The sequence below is a fragment of the Amphiura filiformis genome, chromosome 5 (assembly GCF_039555335.1).
Source record: "Amphiura filiformis chromosome 5, Afil_fr2py, whole genome shotgun sequence".
Classification (NCBI taxonomy): Eukaryota; Metazoa; Echinodermata; class Ophiuroidea; order Amphilepidida; family Amphiuridae; genus Amphiura; species Amphiura filiformis.
The window spans coordinates 3,239,973-3,263,889 of NC_092632.1; the positions used below are offsets into that span (position 1 = coordinate 3,239,973).

At 37.2% G+C, this 23,917-nt stretch overlaps 1 protein-coding gene across 1 annotated transcript in view; it reads left to right on the forward strand.

Moving 5' to 3' along the window:
- The window catches only part of LOC140152484 (5'-AMP-activated protein kinase subunit beta-2-like), a 36,759-nt gene extending 13,283 nt beyond the window's left edge, over positions 1-23,476 (forward strand). Inside the window, exons 2-8 of the mRNA XM_072174814.1 lie at positions 9,245-9,593; positions 10,436-10,617; positions 12,902-12,995; positions 13,511-13,622; positions 14,155-14,288; positions 17,404-17,472; positions 18,257-23,476. Of these exons, the coding sequence (XP_072030915.1) occupies positions 9,432-9,593; positions 10,436-10,617; positions 12,902-12,995; positions 13,511-13,622; positions 14,155-14,288; positions 17,404-17,472; positions 18,257-18,334 (831 nt within the window). The 5' untranslated portion in view covers positions 9,245-9,431 and the 3' untranslated portion in view covers positions 18,335-23,476. The remainder of the gene's footprint in view (positions 1-9,244; positions 9,594-10,435; positions 10,618-12,901; positions 12,996-13,510; positions 13,623-14,154; positions 14,289-17,403; positions 17,473-18,256) is intronic.
- The last annotated feature ends 441 nt before the right edge of the window (positions 23,477-23,917 follow it).

Here is a 23,917-nt window from a genome sequence, read left to right on the forward strand (position 1 = left end):
ATCACTTACATTTGCTTATGTTTGAAATATCATATCTATCTGTGTAAATTTCAAGACAAAAAACCTACTTTCGTTTCATTTAAAACTTTTCTGAATGTTCTTAAAGATACTGAATATTATATTGCTAAGAGGAAAGGTAAATTATCTGTGCATTTTAAAAAATGGAGATTTGAATTGTAACTCTCTAACTTTTCACTTGTACACTGTATAATGTTTTAGTTGTACCACTGTAATCTATTTTTATGCCTCCACCGCGAGGCATACTGTTTTTGCAATTTCCGTCCTTCCGTCCTTCCGTCCTTCCGTCCGGATGCCATATCTCGGGCATGGATGGGCGGATTGACTTCATATTTTCAGGATAGGTGGGTCATGGTCAAAAACTCTGGCTACTTTTTTTTGGGTGAGGTTCAAGGTCATATACTGAGGTAAAAGGTCATTTGAGGTCAGGGGGCTCATTTTCCTTATTTACCTCTTTTCTCAGAGAGTAGGGGTCGCATGTTCCTCAAACTTGGTGGGTGGGTGCATCTTGACCCCAGGCAGAACAAGTTTGTATTGGTTAGTGGGTCAAGGTCACCTGAGGTCATGCAGGGGTCATTTGAGGTCAAATTAGCAAAAACTGTCATATGGCCATGAAACTTGGTAGGTATAGTCAACATTTAGAGCCGAATTTTTGGAAGGTCATTTGGGGTCACCTAGGGGTCATCTGAGGTCAAGTTAGTAAAAACTGTCGTATGGGAATGAAACTTGGTGGGTACAGTCAACATTTAGAGCCAAATTTTTGGAAGGTCATTTTGGGGTCACCAGGGGTCATCTGAGGTCAAATTAGAAAAAACTATCTGATGGGCATGAAACTTGGTGGGTACAGTCAACATTTAGAGCCAAATTTTTGGAAGGTCATTTTGGGGTCACCAGGGGTCATCTGAGGTCAAATTAGTTTGAACTATCATATGGGCATGAAACTTGGTGAGTACAGTCACATTTAGAGCCAAATTTTGGGAGGTCATTTTGGGGTCACCCAGGGTCATCTGAGGTCAAATTAGTAAAACGGTCATACGTACATGAAACTTGGTGGGTACAGTCAACATTTAGAGCCGAATATTTGGAAGGTCATTTTGGGGTCATCCAGGGTCACCCAGCTTTGTATCAACTTGTGAGTATGTGCCACATCACTCCCTTTGGTGGAGGCATCACGGTCGACGCTTTGCGTCGAAAACCGCGACATCCGAGAACCGCGGTCCATCTAGTTGTATGCTGCTTTTTTTTTGTTGCTTTTTCCATGTGATTTCTTGTGATTTCTATGTGATTTCTTTGTTTTGATAATAAAAATACATGAAGATAAAAAAATGCACAAAACATTGCATGCCTTGCGATGAGCGATGGGTGTTCTCTACCCATACCTTTGGACAACCTATTTGGGACCGCTATCCCTATTTTTATGTTAAATTTATATGGGGATGCGCTTCATTATGTGCAAAAAGTCTTCTATACTAATAAAATAATAAGCGGTCTCTATCTGTCTGTCCGGCTATGCGTTCCGCCGCGCTTCGACGCATCGATGCGATATTTCGGATATGGATAGGTAACGGAAAAGCATGTTGACCGGGTGGGTTCAAAGGTCATCGGAGGTCAAAGGTCAAAATTTCAAACTTTGTCCGATCGGGCCCAAACTTGGTAGGTGGGGTCCTTGATACGAGGGGAATATATGCCCAAAATAAAATCGAGGTCAACCGAGGTCAAAGGTCATTACGGAGGGGTCAAATTTCAAACTTGGTGGGTCGAAACCTTCGTCTGAAGGGAGCATGAAAAACATTATATGGAGGTCATCCGAGGTCAAAGGTCAAAGGTCATGGATTTCAAACTTTGTCCTATCGGGCTCAAACTTAGTGGGTGGAATCCTTGATACGAGGGGAATATATGCGCAAAACAAAATTGAGGTCAACCGAGGTCAAAGGTCATGTAGGAGCTAAATTTAAACTTGATAGCGCCAGTGCTCTCACAGCATCAGGGCTCTCACAGCTGCAGGTGCACTAGTTACTAATAAAATAATGAGCTCTGTCTGTCTGTCCGGCAATGCGTTTCGCCGCGCTTCGACGCATCAATCCAATATTTCGGATATAGATAGGTCTCGGGTATTCCACGTTTATGGGGTGGTTTGAAAGGTCATCGGAGGTCAAGGTCAAAGGTCATGGATTTCAAACTTCGTCCGATCGGGCCCAAACTTGGTGGATGGAATCCTTGATACGAGGGGAATATATGCCCGAAATAAAATTGAGGTCAACCGAGGTCAAAGGTCATTACGGAGGGGGTCAAATTTCAAACTTCGTCCGATCGGGCTCAAACTTGGTGGGTGGAATCCTTTGTATGAGGGGAGCATGAAAAACATTATATAGAGGTCATCCGAGGTCAAAGGTCATGGATTTTAAACTTTGTCCTATCGGGCTCAAACTTGGTGGGTGGAATCCTTGATACGTGGGGAATATATGTGCAAAACAAAATTGAGGTCAAAGGTCATGTGGGGGCTAAATTTAAACTTTGCCCTATTGGGCTTAAACTTGATAGGTGGAATCCTTTGTATGAGGGGAGCATGAAAAATTTTACACTGAGGTCATCCGAGGTCAAAGGTCATCTGGAGTCAAACAGTATCGCTGTCATGCCAGTGCTCTCACAGCATCAGGGCTCTCACAGCTGCAGGTGCACTAGTATAGATAAAAAAATTACATTATTAACTAGTAATGGATCAACCGTCACTAAAAAAAAATGCCACTTCCATTACCGTACTGCATGACTTGTGGATGCATCCTTTGCATATCCTTTTACCAGCCTTATTAATGGCTTTTAATTTGTGTACTCATATCCAATGTACCATACATGTCCTTTTGCAGTATCAAAAAGACAAAATTTATTTATTACCAGGAAACCCCAATATCTAGCTAGGCTATTTGTTTTAAAAGCTATTCTTATTTTAATTTAAAACTTGATTTTGAAATTAAAATCACTATGATCCAGTCAAATCTGGGAGTGTATGTTGTGTTGAAACTTGCAGACTTGTTGATGTCGCGATGTGTTGGATGCCCCGGGGGGCCACTGTAATGGTGAAGGGGGGTATCAGGCGCGTCCGTAAATTCACGTAAAAAGGGTATTTTTTCAGACTAGTGTACGTTACGTGCGTAACGTCTGAGACCATTTTTAGGTATTATGGTCTCAGGTAACGTGAATAGGGTATCAAATTCATGTAAAATTGGTGTAAAAGGGTATGTTTTGGAGCTCTTACGTACTTAGGGTAGTTTTGCCAAGTTTGGGATTTTGTGCTTTCTCCTTCATTCATGAAAAGTGAAAGGAAAGTATCTTCTTCCTACACCCCAAAAGCAGTTAAAAGCCATCTTTTAGCTGTCAGAGATGACAGATCCCTATACTGGCCCAGCTAGCATACTAAACACGAGGTCCCCGGACGAGGTCACAACTTGTTCAGAATATACAACCAATCAGCATGCTTTTTTCTTAACTGTGGAGTCAATAAATTATGAGGAAAAATATAAGAGGATTTCCGATTGGCGAACCTCTTTAAACTCATTAATATTCATAGTCTTGGTGGCTTCCAGCCCAGAAAATTTGGTTGATCGGAACATGGTCTAAAGGAGCAACAAAGCAACCACGAACTTCTAGGTTTGTAAACAAGCTGTGTCAATGAACTTTTGACATGTGTGAAATTTTACCGGTATTTACAAACACAACGATTGAATAATTTGGAACTATTTTGGCTTTCTTAAAATATAAATCAATGAGTTTCAGGATTTTGGTTGGGTTTACCACTAAATCCAGTATGATAATTAATGCTCTAGAGGAACTGGTTGTCTTTAATAATCTTAAAGGTTTTGTTAAAACAAGTACCCGGTAAACAACTACATTATTATTATTAAGTTATTCAAACAAAAAACTTGGTAGATAGGTAAGATAAAATTTTAATAAACAATTAATAAACAAACAAAACAAAACAAATAAGAATTGCAGGCCTAGAAGTCCATTCTCGCAGAGATTCCCTTTCTACCCCTACATTGGGTAATCAACAGGAATACACAGTAAAACATGTGGATTTCTTTTTATGAATGAAAAATAAATCAAAATATGATGTTTGTTGAAGAGGAATACAAATCCTTTTATTGTTTTCTGTGAGGAATGAAAACATCTTACTACTTAAGCATAAATTGTAGGTCATATTTTGTGCAAGTCAAGCTTGAAGTTGAAATGATTTCAGCTGTCATTACTCTACCATTTATTTGATACCAGCCTCATTAACTGTCCATTTATCACTGATGGATTGAGGTTTACCATAAAATAGTAATTTTGGTTTATAATTTTTTTTTTGCTTTCTCAGTTCTAAACAAATCACAAATTTAAAGCTCGTGAAATTTTCTTAGTCCATTGGCCTATGTTTTAAAATTAGAATTCTATTGTAGCTTGTCAATTTCAAAATTATGTGCATGAAATTATTGGCATAAAATTTGTCTTCACTAAATTGTATGGAATTGAGCAATGGCTTGGTTTGATAGGATTGACAAGGTCTATTGTGGCTACATTATTGTCAATATTATTAGTTTGTACTTTGAGGAGCTATAGCATTTGCATGATGGAAACATTTTATATGCACTGATAACATGATAATTGATAAGCCATGATTTTCATGTACAGAAGTTCTGGGAAATTGTGCAAGTTGCTATTTTCATATATCTTGACAAGTAAAATATAACTCTCAGTTAATATATTGTGTATATCTTTTTGTTCACATTTCCATGTTATTTCTCAAAATTTGCCAAAATAAACCCCACAAAAATTACAACATTACAGTGAATTTTTACAGTTAAGCCAATTTGCACAAAAATAAGTCAATGAATGTGACAGTGTGGCAGTATGTGGGCGCATCCACCCACGCATGTACATGCGGAGTATGTACGTGAAACTTCCTAGAGTGAATTACTACAAATAAATTGAGGATTCATGTTATATTATTAGCCAGCCTATATCTAGACATGGGTTCCAAGGAAAACATTGATAAATTATGTATATTTTCAATTCTAATTTATGTGTTTAGAATTACAGAATTTTATTGCAATGCAATTTTATAATTTAACTTGTGTTTTTCATTGTACAGTAGTATTATATTTGCTGCTTCTGCCATCAAAATTGATAAAGTTGGTCATAGACTCAGATTTGATAAATGCATCTTGGTTCATTAAATTTGAGATAGGCCGTGGGAATTTGTGTGAGGTAGTGTACTGCAGGACTAGCAGAAAATGGTAACAACTAATACAACTATTTGACACTAGGAAGAGTATCATTTGTTGTACACATTAGTACCAAGAAGGAAATAGGGTATCAAAAGTTTTGAGAAAAATATCCTTATGAAACTTTAATGTTATTTTTTTTCTTTCTGCAAAGCTGCCAGAAATATAGGACTATGTTGTCAGATTAAACATTGTGTGTTCTATAATTTTGAGTATGGGTTCTATAATTTTGAGTATGAGTGTATGTATGTATGCTGGGTGTTATTCAGTGCTCGTTTTGACTCTGCAACCAGCAAAATGCATTATGCAACTATGTTATAACATTGCGTGTTCTAGATCTGTTTCTCCTCCAACCTGGACACCTATCAATGAGTGAGCTTATTCCCATGTGTATTATGGAGCAGTATTAAACACTGTATACTTTCAGTCATCTGGGAAAAGTTCAAATTATATTAAATTGAATCATGTCAACCAGAAATAAAAATTCCTTTAAAAAGGAATAGGGTGAGCAAATGAGGAACTGTCAAGATAAAACTGTAGTTTCCCGAGTCTTGCATGATCGAACACTTAAAGGAAGATTAGTGCCAAAATATTAAGCAATGCATGAAGGGCCCAAATTCTGAGTCAATCAATGAGGATGTTGCTTGATGACCTGATCCCAACCATGTGACAGATTTACTCTAATGCCCCGCTCCTGTTGAGGGACGGTCGTCCCCACACTGCTTCTTTGACTCCCTGATCAAACCAACAGGGTTCACAATCCAAGATGACAACGTCGTCTATGTCAAAACTGTGATTGCTGCTGAATCATTGCCTGACTCTTGAACTGTCGCGTCTATGTTGGGACATGAGACTCTGCAGGGGTTGACCTGTTTCGCCAATGTCAAGTTCTTGGCACTCCTGTGATTCAGTGCACTTGACATCGTAAACTACGCCATCAATGCAGGAAGGCTGTTTGTCCTTTTGCTGCACTAGGGACTGCCGCAGGTATTGGCTAGCTTAAAGTGTGTCGAGATGCAGTGATCGCGGTAAATCCTCTTTAATTTCTCTGAAACATCCCAAAAAACTGTAGTGTCCTTGCTAGCTGGTTTAGCGTCTTTATCACCGCGACTTTAAAAGGCTTTGTCAATTGCCCAGTCTTGAAGCAATATTATGGAGTAGGTTCAGCAGGCTGGTTACACCAGACCAAGTATACCCCTGCCAGGACTTTTTACAGGTTTAAATTAAAATCAAATTTAATTTATTAGCATATTTGTAAAATGATCTGGCCCACAGAGGGGAAAGGAGGCATTTTTGAAAATTGAGTTGCTATTATTATTACCTTCTACAAACATTAGGCTATCATAGACTGAAAACTCTGAAGGTCTAGCATACTTGGTTCTAAAGGTTTGTGATGTCTATTTTTTATGTATTTGATTGTTTTTTACTCCATATCACCTTTATCCATAGATCATCTAAATCTCAATATCAAATTTGCCACCATTGGCCTCCATGGATCAGATCATGTCACATTATAAAACCAAAATCATATAATTTTTTAGCATACACAATTTAACATATTTTCATCTAGAGCAGACGGATTGTTTACCTTTTTGCCTGTGTAACCTCATTTCATTGATATTACAAAGTGTAGAAGCTACAAAATGTACCAATCACACACAGCCCTATATGCAAGTTGTGTTAGTCACGGGCTCACATGCTGGTATTGATGTCAATGTATAAAAAAATCAAAAACCAATCAAATCACTCCATTACCGTACTTCATGTAGCAAATGCATTGTTTACCTTTTTTCCATTTTGACCTCATTCATTCATTTGCTTGTAATAAGTGGTAGCTAGCTATATGTGATACTATGTACACAGAGTGGAGATTCCTGACTGAGGCAGAGACTTATCCTGATTTGCCACTTATTAAAATCCCAATAGATCGTATAATTGGGTTTATGTGCTCCCTGAACTACGTCATTATACAGTGTGTGTTAAGATGACTTTTAAATATTCACAATATAGACTTAGACTTAATATGGAACTGCCAAGGGAGTTTATTCCAGGCTATTTGGATGAAGGAAGGTGCAAAGAGTTTGGCTTTTTATCAACAGTTAATAATCCACTTGTATGTTACAAATGGAAGTGCTTCTCAATGCGCTTTACAAACCAACCTTTATAACAATTAATGAAGATGCTGTGATGGTATCGTAGGCCACGTTGCTTCTAAACTAAGACTCTGAAATACTTCAAAAGCAAACATGACAGTTAACATTGAAATTTTATTTGTTTTCATTTAAAGTATTCATAAATGATGCTGGATGCTTGACTTACATTAGAAATTTGTGAATGGGAAGATTATTAGAAACGTTGAGGAATGCATGTTCTTACAGGTGTTTACAGGCTTTACTGCAGTTTAAAGTGATTATGAACAAGAGGGCCACATTGAATGCAATGTTTGAACCACCTAATTTAAAGAGAGGAATGCATGTTCTTGCAGTTTACAGGCAGGGTTGTAGCTAGAGAATTTTTAGTGCCGGTTAGTTTTTTGAGGGAATTTTTTGTGAAATTGACAATTTTATTGAACATTACATAATAAGAAAGATAATACTTATTAGGGTGGGCCAAAAAACACCTTTTTTCTCGGATCGACTTGGAACTCTCGGAGAATTTTACTAGGGTACATATTACTATTGTGCTAAAATATCAGTAAGATCGGAGCACGTGTCGCCCAGGCAGTAGATTTTCACAAAGTCCCTATTTATTCACCATTTCTTACTGTATAACTCTATATAGAGAAATCAGTAGAAACAACCTGGGAAAAGTAGGCATTGAGATTACTTCATAGCCAATATTAAACAATTTTGGTAGTTTGTTTAGACCCTCCAGAACATCACCAAATAGCAAGCAGTCTCCAATTGGTTACCATTATTTTTTGCTAGAGACCTGTATTTAGTTAAATATTGATGATATTTGAGTTGCTAAATTAAGGGGTAGGGGTAGCATTATGGAGCATTTCCCCAGTTCTACTGAGTCAAATTTCACAATCTTGGTCTTGTTGGGTAGCTATGAACTGCAAAAGTACAAACAATACATGAGATATGAATTTAGAGCAGCTCTGACATGACCAGGGGTTAAAGGGTCATGTGACGCCTGATTTGTAGTAATTTTCAAGGCTATGTGACCTTTTGACCTCTGGTCAAAACATGGATAACCGAAAATGATATAGCATTTGTTTTTGGCAATGCTGCAGCTCATATATGTGCAACAATACCGCATTTGGGAAATTTGACTGAGTAGAACTGGGGAAATTCTCCATAATGCTACCCCTACCCCTTAATATAGCAACTCAAATATCATTAATATTTGACTTACATGCGTGTCTTTAGCAAAAATAATTGTAACCAATTGGAGACGGCTTGCTATTTGGTGATGTTCTAGAGGGTCCAAACAAACTACCCAAAGTGTTTAATATTGGTTAGGATGGCATCTGAATGCCTACTTTTCCCAGATTGTTTCTACTGATTTCTCTATATAAAGTTATACAGTAAGAAATAGCAAAAAAGTAGGGATTTTGTGAAAATCTACTGCCTGGGCGAAACATGCTCTGATATTACTGATATTTCAGCACAATACTAGTATGTACCCCAGTAAAATTCTCCGAGAGTTCCAAGTCGATCCGAGAAAAAAAGTGTTTTTTGGCCCACCCTAATACTTATACATTGATTGATAAGTTTCATCTTACCTTTTAAAACTGTTTTCAGAGTCCTAATTCTGCTGCTGCTAAAATGACACCTCTCTTAATCCTGACCCTAAAATGTAACACTGATCCCAGAGTCTGAGTTGACAGTCTTTCTTCAATTTCATGTGAAGTCTTGCTACAGTTTATAAATAATGATGTGAAAATCAGCTTACATTCAACAAATTCCCACACATGTTTTAATGTAGTTCTCTCTCTCTTTCTTTTTAAACTTCTGTAGGTACATATTGGCTACTCCACAAAAATTGGGGAAGATATTACACTGTGAGGTGCTTCCATTCCTGTCATCAATAAATAGTCTTCACTATAAGGCAACAAATCTGAAAGCAAGTTGACGTGAACCAAACCATTTTGATTTGTGGCTTTGTGCAAGTAATTTGCCAATAACAATTTTCTAAATAGACACCATGGGAAATACAGGAGGAAAGCGTGAAAGTAGGGACTCTGGGGCTCTCTCGCCTACCAAAGAAATACCACCCAATAGTTTTGATTTTAAGCCAGGAAAGTCACGGATATTACAGCATGGGTCACTGGATGATAGCATGGACTTGCAGGCTGGTATAATGAAGGTAGGTAGTCAAATGAGGATAAAATTATACAATTTCCAGGTACTTTTTTCAAACCATGGGTCACATTTTGTTACGTTGCATGCATCATCTTTACTGAATCTTTGAATGAAAATGTGCCATTCCAGTTGATATCCATACACCCCTATGGAAGACATGACCTTTATAAGGGAGGGGGTAACCCCATTTGAAATCTATATCCCCTGTGTAGCAGGAGATGAAAGTCATGTCTTTTATAGTGGGTGTATGTATGAATTTCAGTTTGAATAGCCCTGGCAATTGGACAGGTCAATAATTTCATAGCATACTTGCAGTGTTATAGGACTTATAAGTTGAAACAATATTCAGCCCAAGGCAATAATTCAATGTACCACTTTTATCTAAACTTGACTCTTGAATGTTATAATAGCCTCATCTTGAGGCACCATGTAACAGGTAAGGTATTTATGGTCAACTGACATTTGCTCAAGGGAGATGAGTCAGAGACATTATTGGGAGTTCCTCAGTTTTGTTGAAAGACAGTTTCAGAGCTGATTTCCCTTTCTGAGCTCAAACAGAGTTTCCTGAGAAAAGCAATTTCCAGGTTGGAAATTGTAGGCACAGTGGCTAGTAGTGATGCGTTGTGTTGCTAGTGATGTTTGCTAGCTTAGTAGTAGTAGTGTCATGGACTTAACGTACTGAAATTAACACCTGCAAATTAATGACAGAAACATCATCAGAAATGGCAGATAAGACAGACTCAAACAATGAGGTCATAAACCGTGCATTTGTGTAGCTGTAAGTTTTATCCTTTTCATATAAATGCAATGAATTTACAAGTTTTGAATTTTTTTTGTTTGTTTCAGGAACTGTTAGAGCAACAGAAACAAAACCAAAGGATTCGAGCGACAACAATGGGCTTTGATCAAACAATGGGTCTGGAATCCAACATGCTTCCTGTTGTATTCAGGTGGGAGGGTGGAGGCAGGAATGTATATGTGTCAGGTTCATTTAACAACTGGAGGTCTAAGATTCCTATGAATAAGAGGTAAGTTTGTCATGCAATTTGCAGTGTATACTTAGCAGTCAAGTTAGCTCAATCGATAAGGCGTTTGACTGTGGTGTGAGAGCGTTGTGGGTTCGAACCCTGGTGGTGGTATAGTTGCTGTATGCTCTTGTGAAAAATTGAGTTAGCTTGAAATTCCCCTGGACAAGGAACTTACTGCTAATTGTCTTGTTGTAATCCGTACAAAACTTGTGGAGCTGATCCTGGTTGCGATGGTCATATGTTGAATGTCTAGGGTGTGCGCTTTTGAAGCTGCAAAGTCCCTGTGTTGTTTTTAAATGGTTTATGGAATGATGTGATTTTTTTGCACTTGTGCCTGTTTAATTTCATCTCTATAATTCCCTTTCTATTTCTTCTTCATTGAGTGTCATGTATAAGCATTTTTGGAGAGCTGAAATTAATATGCACAATGTGTAAATTTTAATATATAGGGCTATTTCAGTGAGCTTTTCAAGTTTAATTAATTTGAGTTTCCAGGAAGTTATTTATTTAAACACTGTAATTGTAGTAATAAGCATGACATTCTAGTGTACATGTAGGTGCGAGTCCTATGTGCAAAACATTATAGCTCTGGCTGTTGAAGTATTTTGGCACAGCCTTGCCAGCATCCAACCTCCTTAGTTTGCTGATACTTGTATTCATCTTTTTCTACACACTCATGAGTAGCACTATATTCACCTCGCCACCGCAGTATTACTGTCAAAGTGCACACATTTTGGACTCTTTCAGTTGAAATCCTTACACTATCTATAGAAGACACAGGGCTCGAAAAAAAAATTTCCTGGGAAAGAGATTCTGATTTTACATTGAGGGAGGGAAGTTGAGGGAGGTTTATGATCAAAATATCCATTCAAAACCAAGTGGGTGGGGTCGGGGTGTTGAACAGTGTACCTACACACGCTTGTACGGTTCACACGCTGGGTCTTTGCATGCAGGCCATATCAAGTATCTAGTAGATGGAGTAGGCTAGGTGTGGACATGCGGTAGGAGTTGTGGAATTTTTATCAATGTTAGCGTAAGTTTACGCCAGGTGTAACTTAAAATGTGAACACGACTTAGACCAATGAAGGAAATTACTAATGGAAAGAAATGAAAAGAAAGTTTATTATTGCAGTAATATATTTCATGACTATAAAGTGGTGTAATTAATCAAAGTCACTGATGCATGCATTCAAGAGAGTATCAAGATTACGTTTTCCATGTGCAGTACTGTTCAGTGTTGAAACAGTGCTCTCCCATTATGACCAGAAGTCACAGTAGGGTGTACAGCCAGGCATTACCCTGATTGGAACTGGCTGGAGACCTTTGTCTTCACCTGCATATGCCCCACAATTCAATGCAGTATGGAGAGAGCGACTTGAATATGAATTTTACCTCCATGGGGGATTGAACTGGGGAGCTCGTGTACCAGAGTCAAAGAAACCACTGGACTACGCCGTCATACTTGGTACTTAAAAGTCAATATTTCAATCAGGAAATTTTTCTTTTCTGTTGTTTTCTGGCATGATCAGTAGCTTATATATGACACAATCTGATCCACTCAGATCAAAATTTTGAAAATTAAATTGAACATCGTAATGAACTTATATCACTTTTCTCAACTTGATTATTGCTGACTTTGATCTGATTGGATAAGATCGTGTCACATATGTGTCTTCCCTTGCTTCTTTACTGTCATTTTGGGGGAATAGGTCTCAATATTTGGGTTCATAGTGTGTTAAGCTGAATGTATACTTGATCGCTTTTGCAGAAAAATGATTCTCACAATTGCTCAATGTTTACTTACATTTCCAGAACGTCGAGGTGATCAATCGATTCAAATCAACTGGGCAAAAACTAGGTTGCTTTTGCAAGTTGAAGAAATCTCAACTTCTGAGCGATGTCGCTTGACATGTGAATGCATCATTTCCAACCAAGATCTTTTATTTTGCTAATTAATTTACCTTTCTCGATTATTAACTTTCGGTGATGAATTAATTCAAAGCAATAATTATTGACAGCAATGGATGTTCTAAAAATGTATTTTGTGACATTTAGAATATTTTAATTGTCTTCTGCAACCGCTATCGCTGTGATAAGTACAATGCAAAAGCAACGAATAATGCATCGCAAAATTTGGCGATTGCCCATGGCTTTCTAAAAGTGGTGCATTGCAATCACTCGGCGATCGAGTATATAAATTCAGCTTTACAGATCTTGGGCGGGTAAATCTCATTCTAGAATCGGTTTATGTTTTGTTGTTATTTTCACCTGTTTTTTTTTACAGTCATGGTGATTTTACTGCAATAGTGGACCTCCCAGAAGGGGAACACCAGTACAAGTTTCATGTTGATGGATCTTGGGTACATGATACTAAACAGGTAAATTTCAAGTCAATAGTAATTCAGAAAATATTTGTGAAATAAATAGAAAAAATAATTATGTGTATGCAGTTAAAGGTGACTTGAGTGATGTTTGTGTGGGAGTGCGACCTTGAGTTAGTCATCACTTTTGAGGGCTCATATTTTACAATGAAACAAAAAACAAAATTTTGAATTTTGTACACACATAAAAATCAAAAAACAGTGTATTGGAAGTCATCATAATCTTGCGCTGGAAGGCTTAGATGGTAATTTTATTCAGACATGTGAAGAAATTAAGTTGTCCAGGTGCATTACAATTGGGGCTGTTGAGACAATTGTGATGCATAGTATGCTGGGATGGAAGGCTTTCAGCAATTTGTATCAATTGGTTACTTGACAAATGAATGACGATAAATATGCTAGTATGCCATTTCGGATGGTTACTCTTGTATAGGATCCAGGAATTTGTTTTCCTGCCTGTATTTTACCAGTCACATTGCTTAAATAACTTCCATATTGTCGTACATTTTCAGCCCATTCAAAGCAACGAATTTGGCACTGTGAACAACATGGTGAAGGTACAGAAGTCTGACTTTGAAGTTTTTGAAGCATTAGCGTTAGATTCGTCCAATAGCAAACAAAAAGGTGAGCAATAAATGTGACCTGCTACTGGAAATGAGCGTAAAGTGGTAGTTTCAAGACGTCCTGGCTGCTGCGGTAGTGTTCTTTGACTCACTTTAACACACACCTGTTCAAGGCAATAGTGTGTCTGTATGTCCTTTGTGTGAATGGGGGCACAATGGGCCATTCAGGAAGGACATACTACTGGCTTGTACAGGTGAGCAGCAAGCCAAAGAACATCAACTCAGCAGACAGGATGTCTCAAAACTAGCAACTTTCATTCATGTAAATTCCTTATTTTGTCTTAAATAAACAGCTTTTGGCTGAACCACTAGCAAACTATGTTAACACATCTATGACAATGACAAAGGTGCCAAAATATGAATTTGATAATTTTTATGATTGTCCGGATGAGAAATCACTGAATAGGCCTTTAACTGAAACTTGTTAGTGAAATGTGGAGTTCACCGCCAAGATGGTGGAAGGCAAGCTTTGACTGACTTTAAAGTGAGATTGGTTGTTCACTTATTATGTATTCTCTCTCTTCCATTCTCAGATGACATAGGCACGCCGCCAGGGGATTACAGTCAAGAAGTACCTAGTCGGGAATTCCAGGAGAAATATTCTGGTCCTCCCATCTTACCTCCACATCTACTTCAAGTCATCCTTAATAAAGACATTGGTCCACAGGTAAGGTGCTATAGATAATATTAGGGCAAAGGGGGAGACATCGGCCTGCAGGTAAAGTTTTGCAGATATTAGAGGGATTGCGATTTCCAAACGTACGTATCGAACGTACATGAAATCACTCTCCTGTGACGGGATTTTGAATAGATTCCATGTACGTTCGATGCTACGTTTGGAAATCACAATCTCTAATATTAGGGGAAAGGGGGTCACTTTAACAATTTATAGGTTGGTTACCAGATTGACAGCCTCATCTTCCACTTTAACTCCTTCAAAATTGTGGGTATCTGAAGAAGCTCATATTTTACTCATCAACACATTAAAATTTTATGCCTGCAATGTTTCTTTTAACTGGTATGACAACAAAGTGGTAGCCTTATCAGTGATGGTATAGAAAATTGCAGGAAACCTTTGATGAGAGTGTAGTTCTACGATGTTGACAAGGCGCAACTCACAATGCATAGGACACTTATGGTGGTGGAATTTAACATCGCGCACATTGCATAAAGCACACATACTACACTTCAGAAGCACCTTGTTGAGAAATATGCTCTCATCAAAGGTTTACAGCAAAATACTGTAGTATTCTATGGGCCATTGTTATACACATGTCTGCTTCTAATATCTAAACCTCTGGAGCAAAGATTTTTTTAGAAATATTAGGTACTCAATACCATTTGATAAACTCTTCCTTTTCATACAATCCTTTTCATACTATAATGGGCTCTTATCATGGGAATTAATTAACAATGAACTAATCGCCACAATATGATGTCATGGCAGAGACGCTGTGTGATTGGTTGCTGACTTGCGCAGTGCGGCATATATTGTCTGATTGACAAGACATGAGTTAATCTCTGCCAGCGATTATAATTATTACCAATTGCCATAATTTAAGCAAATTTAGCTGTATTTTTCATAAAATTCATAGTGCCTTGAGGTGAGTTACTCAGCATTTTATGGCAAAATTTCAAGAAAATACTCAACTCACTGCTCACTGAATGGTTTCCTTCCGTAATGTATTAAACAGGAGTGATATTGTGTCTCCGTGTATTCAACTCAGGCCTGTAAATATTCATTCTTTGAGCCTCAATTTTATGCTTGCTGACCTCTGATCTATAAGGTCATGTTAAGCTGTAATCACGCAACAACACTCCAAATATTTACTCATGTCATAAACCAAGCATGCATTCCGTCAATGTCTCCAACCAACCAGACTTTGTACTTCTACATTTGAGTCTACTCTCGAGGAGATACATGTACGATGAGTCTTGAAAAGGGATGAAATACTGCCTAAAGCATTAATTGCGTTTTAAAAACACTCGCATCCTTTTAATCATTAATATAATAGACCCATTGATCTTCATATAGTGTTCAAATAATATGCAGTGCTTTCAGCATTTATTTCTGTTTATCCTGTAGTAAGTGGGATCCTCCTCACTTGTACTAATTAATTCCCTTCCATTCAGACTATCCCTATTGAAGGAATTATTTTATAACACTTTTGTTCTCTGACAAGCATTAAGTAATTTCTTTCATTTTATACATTAACTGATACAGTGTTATTCCTCCTCATTCACTAAGTTACACATAATTCTCTTCAACCCAATTTTTTTTATTTAACAAGTCAAGTATTATTTTCATCAAGAATTTGTTAGGCACACAAATACAGGTTTTTGTCAAAACATGTATTTGTAATTTGTTTTGACTGATAGTAACTTGCAATGTTTATGTGAACTTTACTAGTTCTGTGTTATCAACACCCTTATCATGCCAAAATGATTGCAATCAATCTGTAAATAGTTTATATGTCATGCATCGGCCATCAGTGTTTACACCAGTCATTCTGTATTCAAACATTTCTCTCTATTGGATTTCCCGCAGAGAGAGGGAGCAGATTCTGAACAATTATGTTTCTTTTGTTTGAAAATTGAAAATACAATGTAATTTTTCTTGCAATTTTGAGGTAATTTGCTGGTTAAGACACATTGAGGGAAAAATGCTAGACATGTGGCTAGTTCAAATGATCATATAATGACACACATTACAAAGCGCAAAGTGACTGTTGATATATCAGAATCAGTTTACTTCCTGGTTGTGAATAGCTTTCATCATTGGATTGGATTAGGACAGTTGGGGTTAACATCCTACTCTTTTCAAAACTTACTGCGAGCTGCAGGGATGGCTTTCAGTGCATGGGACTGATGGCTTGACATCCCCTCTGAAGGACAGAGTACTCTCATGGTTCATTTATTTAATTCTAATATACGGAGGGGAGAGCAGAAGTATGAATTTAATCTACAGATGTTACAAATTGAAATTCAGATTTGTTCCCTGAATCAATACCCCAATAATTGAGGTTTTGTAACCGTAAAGCTTGAGTGTTATAAAGGTGTCTGCAGTTAGCACTTTGCACACATTATCTGGGAGGGGGGGGTACTCAGTACAAATGACCATACAGGGACGTGCCGCAAACATGGGTAGCATTTTCGGTCTTTTGGTATATCAATGACCCCTTTTTCCAAGCCAATTTTGGTATATGGATGGGTCCTTTTTTCAAAATTTTCTCAATTTTTTCAGAAAATAGCCCAATTTTCCCCAAAATTTTTGGGGAAATTTGTAAATACTAAGCCAATTTGGCCGAAAATGTTGACTTTTGGTATATTGATGGGTCCAAATTTCTTGAAAAATTGGTATATTTATGGGTCCACTTTCAAATTCTCAGCGGCACACCCCTACCAAAATGAGTACCCCCCCCAGGACATTATCATCCCATTTCAAATCACAAATAGGAACATACTTCAAATAAAAATTTGCCTGGTGAAATAGAAGAACAATTTTGAGGTTCACTGTTTCTTTCTCTGTGAGCTACACACAAACAAGTAGTAGTTTCTTCTAGTTTAATGGGCGAAATTTAGGTTATCTTCAATGCGGTATTCAATTTTCTCAGGCCACAAACTAGCTGCATATTTTTGCCTTGTTGGCTTGTGTGCTACAAATTGTATGATGTTGAAATGATGTCCAAACAAATTAATATCAATAAATGTCTTTTATTGAGTGTTGATTTAAATAGTGCATAAACACTAAAATTTTACAATGCTCTTAATTTCTTTTTCAGTATGAGCCAGCTTTACTACCAGAACCTAATCATGTGATGTTAAACCATCTGTATGCATTATCAATAAAGGTAAGCTTATAGCAATTAGGGTTGCCAAACAATTTCAGTCCAAATCACTGGTCAAATAATCAAAAAGTCACCAAATTTTCCTTTAACAGTTGGTTTTATGAGACACAAAGCTACTGGAAGTCAATGGAAGCAATGTTGAAAAGTCAGTCAGTTTTTTCTTAAATTGGTTTCTATCGGCAAGAAATGGTCATAAATCGCCCAATAGGGCTACCAAATTGCGGGTTTTGGCAACCGTGACACAACTAAAACTTGGCAATAAAAGCAGTTTATACTATTCATATCTAGATATAATATGATAGAGAGTAAACACTTGAATACACACATAATGAGTGGAATGCCAAATACTGATATAAACACTAGTTTATTTGTAGAGATACCATAATTATTAATACTAGTTGGATTAGGTGCCAAGATTCAATGTTCAATTATTTTGTACCGTATTCAACCAAATTTATGCTTCATCTCTAATAAATCCTGTGGAAATTTCTTATTTAACCTGTTTAAGTGCCCCTCTAATTGCACCTGTAGGATATAATTATGTAGCTAATGTAAAGTGAATCCCAGTTAGTGAGTTACAAGGATTGTGACATTTTGTCTGCAGTTCTATTTTCTTCTTAGAGGAACAGGGTCCAGTTGACAACCCCTGTATCATTACCACCAAAATGAGAGATTTTGGTGTTAGTGGAAAGTTTATTGACACAGAGAAATAGTTTATTTTTATGATCATAACATAATATTGATTGAACTCTTTATTTATAACCTGTTGTGATTTTTTATCTGCCAGGATGGTGTTATGGTGCTGAGTGCTACGCATCGTTACAGGAAGAAATATGTCACAACTCTTTTGTACAAACCTATATAAATTATATGAACTCAAACAAAATTAGTTAGTATGTATATTCAATTTTATCATTGTTGTATGTACTGTATAAGAGCTAGGTGCAGAGTGTCAGCAATATGGCAAACAGAACTACCTCTATTGTAGGTTTTTAATAGGCCAAATTGGTGATTTAAGTGATTGCCTACAGAGAAAGCCATAAAAATATAGGCAAAAAGAAATCATGTATGTGCTGTATATGAATTTGCTACCCTACAGCCGCCCGTAATGATTATGAAATGTAAGACTTTGTTGCAATATTGGGAGTACAATCCTTGTTTTGTTTGTTATGAATCAGACAGTGTACTGATTGGTAGTATTGTAGTTTAACAGTTTAGATACTACTGTAGATGTAGCCTAAGTTACAAAATTTGTTCCATTTCTAAAAATCTTATCCTATCCGAATACCCCATCAAAAGTGACATGTTTGCAATCCTGTAGGTCATTATACAATACCAGGCACAATGATTTACATGTGTGCAGCTAATGTATTATCCCAATGAACCTATTGAAATTTGATTGCCCAGTGTTGCCTTGATTTGCATATCATTTGAATAAAGCAATAAGCATTTTGAACACCATTATATGGATACATCATATATGTGGTGTGATCAAGCAAAATCAGTCTGAAATCTGGCATAGTCAATTTTCATTTGTCTACTTTGATGTAGAAATCATTTGCAAAGCTACATATTGCAGAAAACATCATTGAAATTGGACAAATTGTTCCAAAGATAAGATTAAGAGCAGTTGAAGGGTTTCCAAAACAATAGCAAAGAGAAGAAATATTTCCTTTGTTTGACTATATCTCAAAATCAGTAATTCCGACTTCCAACTGATTTTGCTTGATCACATCACATATAAGTATCATCAGTAAGGTAGTACCAGCCAGGGTTTCATTCAAATGAGATCATTATTAATGGTAGGATAAGTTTTGGTAAAGTGCATTGCTATTGGACACTGATGTTTTCTGTTGTGGCATCACTAATGCTGCAGTGCATATGCCTATTTAAGAATTTATTAGGATAAAGAACAAAGTTGTGGACAAAGCTGATTTGTCCAGCAGAAAATTGCAGTGCTGACAGTGGACAGTGGAGAGTGTATAATGCAGTGTTTGTTTGTCGTAGTGGAAATACACATTAATCAATGTTGGAGTAGTCTGTACCTTTACAACTCACAGAATTGTTTTCATCATATTTTATGAGAATAGGGTGTGATTCACGCAAGCAAAATTAATCTGAATCTTGAGTTGGGTACAATTCTTACTGCAGTGTGCAGAATATTCAGAAACATACATGTAACCTGAGACTTTACCAGAAGTTTAGAATCAATTCTGCCAATTCTCATCATTTTCAACCTACGATTGCCACTGTACTTTGTGATCACACATAGCACAAGTATTTTTAAAAGGTTTTTTTTTCTGTTTTTGTTTTCATTACTATCTGCTAGTCAATTTTCGCTATACACATGCAAATAACTTGTGTAGAACTTTTTTTTTTAAAGAAGTGAAACTAGTCATTTTCACTTCGCACATGCAAGTGACTTTTGTAAAACAAAAAGTTTTAAAGAAGTCAGTTTCATTATACACTTGCAAGTGACTTGTGACAAATGAACTTTTTTTAGAAGTGTAGCTATACTCTGTTTTACCTGCAGTTAAGTAGTGATGTAACACATTGCGCCACAAGCATGCCAACAAACCTCCCTTGTATGTGTGTGTATACACTCTCTGGGATTAGGTTTTAGTGTGTCGATTTGATACTGCGACCAGCAAAGTATGCAACTAATGCAACTATGTCACTACCACACTTGCAGTGTAGCAAAGTACAGTCAGTTTCACTCTGCACATGCAAGTATATTGTGTAGAACAAACATGTTTTTAAAAAGAAGTGAAATAAGTTTAGTTTCATTATACACATGCAAGTGTCTTGTGTCGAATGAACTTTTTTTAGAAGTGCTTGTTTCACTCTACACATGCAAGTGTCATGTATCGAATGAACTTTTTTTAGAAGTGCTTGTTTCACTCTACACATGCAAGTGTAGTGTGTCGAATGAACATTTTTTTAGAAGTGCTTGTTTCACTCTACACATGCAAGTGTCTTGTGTCGAATGAACATTTTTTTAGAAGTGCTTGTTTCACTCTACACATACAAGTGTCTTGTGTCGAATGAACATTTTTTAGATTAAATGCAGTACAGATGATACTACATGTGTGTAGAACCAAGTTTGTAACTTTAAGTGTAACTATGATTTATAGCCTGTATACTTTGATTTAATGTGTTTTATATTTTCTATATTGCCTGGGATATGGAATAGGAAATGTTATAATGCTACATGAGGAGATGCCCATTAGCATGAAGGGATTGTATGGACTTTGAGTCATCAGCTATTCATTTAACCAATGAATCAAGTGACTTTTGAAATGGCATTTGTATGTTTTAAGTAATAGTATTGTTCAGCCAGGACTGCCATAAAGAATGTTCTGAAATTCAATGAAGAAGCTTTGCCTTATGTAAATAGGGAATAGTATGATTACACTTGACAATGGTATTTATTGTTTTGATTATAGGTTAATAACTGCGTATTAGTTATTTGGAGGGCATTGTGAAAACATTTTGCCTTTGGAACCGAGGGATATTCCGCGGTCCAAAGCAAAATGTTTAGATTTTTCACAATGCCCGACATATAACTGATGCAAAGTTATTAACCGAATTCATAACCGTCACTTTTAACTCATCACTCAACAAAATCTCAAGATTTTATTCTCAGAAATTTGTTGAAATAAACAATTTTTATCAAAACTTATATTTCGCCCTTCAAAAAGTCAAACAGGCTAAAACGGACTTACCAATTACAGCACTGCGCAATCACGCCATGTGCGCGTGTAGAGTTCCTGCGCAACAGTTGCGCACTACGCGGAAGTCATTGTACCGCGTAAGCATACGCGGAGGTCATTGATGGATATCAATAACCTCTGCGCCGGTACACCGCGGTGTGCGTAAATCATATAACGACCAATTTGATATTGCGTGATACGCGGAGGTTATGAATACATATTGGTGATTTTACATACACTTCTTCATTCAATTTCAGAACCAGATGTACAATGTGTTAATCAGCTGATATTCAATTCATCTTCAGACTAGGAGCACAGTTGTTTCACCGAGGGACATGACTTTGAATACTTTTAATTAAAGACATGCATACACTAAACACTGCATTTCATACCCGATTTCTGTTTTTGTACTCTGCAAGGCAACCAAACAGACCATTTTGGTAAATCTCGAAAGTCATGTAACCCTATATATGGGATCCAATGTGCACATCATTACTGCTGGTTATGGTGTAGTTCAGTGTGTGCAGTGCTGATGTGCACATCATTACTGCTGGTTACGGTGTAGTTCAGTGTGTGCAGTGCTGATGTGCACATCATTACTGCTGGTTACGGTGTAGTTCAGTGTGTGCAGTGCTGATGTGCACATCATTACTGCTGGTTACGGTGTAGTTCAGTGTGTGCAGTGCTGATGTGCACATCATTACTGCTGGTTACGGTGTAGTTCAGTGTGTGCAGTGCTGATGTGCACATCACTACTGCTGGTTACGGTGTAGTTCAGTGTGTGCAGTGCTGATGTGCACATCATTACTGCTGGTTATGGTGTAGTTCAGTGTGTGCAGTGCTGATGTGGGCATCAATTGCAAAGGATTTAGGGATATACATCAGAATGTGTGGATATATAAGTAATAAGGCCAATTTCACTCTTACTGCAGCCTTGCATGGAAAGGACTAAACGTAAAATGCACATTATTTTGTAAAATGTTGATGTTTTTTACAGACATCCAGGTATGAAATGCAGATGTTCTCTTTTGGGGCCCATCCTTAAAGCCCATCCAGCAGGCGAAGTGCTGTGTATGTAATGAGAATTCTTGCATACTTGAGGGATGATCATTCTATTGGCTGTGTGTAACAAATGATGCACGAACAGCGGTGCATTGTCGCACGGTATCGTACTGCAAACTACTGCATTGCGATATTGCAATAAAGTTAAATACATTTTAACTTGGAAATGCGACGAGTTGCGTCGGCAAATGTAATCGATATATCGGCATCACAAAGCAATGTATCGCAAATGCGGTGTACACAGTAACGGGTGCAGAGTGATTAACATTGTGTCTGTCCCACTTCATGGAACGATTGCCTGTTGGACTTCACCTGTCTGGGTACTATCTCTATGGTATTAATCTATTGGCCCAGCCTTTCAATATATAAAATGGTCTCCTCTGAAACAGGTGAATAAGTAATGTATTGTAAAATGAATGTAATGTACAGTAAGGAATATAAAATGTATTGTTTTGATATGATGGAAAGCATCAACACATCACATCAGGAAACTACATATCCATACAAGCTACAGGGTCCACATATTTGCTCTGGATTTGTAAAACATATTGATTTTTAGACCAATGACCCCAAATATGAGAGTTGTTCCTATTATAACAGGAGTAATGGTTTACCCATGGATCTCTGGTATGATTGCATTTTGAAGAACAATGTTTATTTTTAATATGCAGAGCATTACTTGGATTTCTTGATAAAAATTGGCTTCATTGTTTGTTTTGGAAATTGAATAATCACTTGTGATGCTTTATAAGGTGCAAGCACATGCAGCAAAGCAAGTAGAGCCCAGATATAGGCCTATATCTTATCAGGATGGTATCATAAGCTGGTTACCATCACAACATATCATATTCTATTACCCCCACGACCCATTATTCAAAATCGCGCACTGTGATTTGTTGAAACGCGTCACGTGACAGACCATTAATTAGCGATAAAGTGTCAAGGGCAACGACCTTTATGGTCTTCTATCATCACAGCGCACAGCAAAGCGCACAGCACACCTGCTTATGTAGGGGAGAATGGAATGCCAGGGATGTGTTATTGTATGTGCATAGGCTACCTGCTTATAGGGGAGAATGGAATGTTAGGTGGTGTTATTGGAATGTGGATACGCGTAAGCTCTCCACCTTGAGGTAAACAACTTGAAATATTTGGGCCAAAAATGTGATATTTTCTCTTTAAATCGCACTATTTTGTGGTAATAGAATAGAAATAAAGGGTGCAGCATTATCCTTTACGAAAATAATGTGTCCTCGGCAGTAAAAGCGTTTAAATAATGGGTTCGGCTGCGCCTCACCCATTATTTACGCTTTTACTGCCTCGACACATTATTTTCGTGTAAAGGATCATGCATTACCCTTTATTTCTTAAATAATTACACAAGCCATACAATAGCACTGAAAAATGGGCATTGTGAAAAATGGGCATTGTGAAAAATATTTGTCAATTCCAAACTACAGGAGGGCTAATTTGGGTAGAGTCTGTTAAACGTAGCCTTGGTTATTATAATTATAATAATAATAATACAAGAAAGCCAACTTTATTAGCCCTGACCATCAATGCATTGGGAAATCTTTTATTTGTTCTGGAAATAAAGAAAACTTGTGATCCTTGGCCAAGATTTGAGCCTGGGACCTGTGGTAATATAACCATGTAGTTTCTTGTTGTGTTGT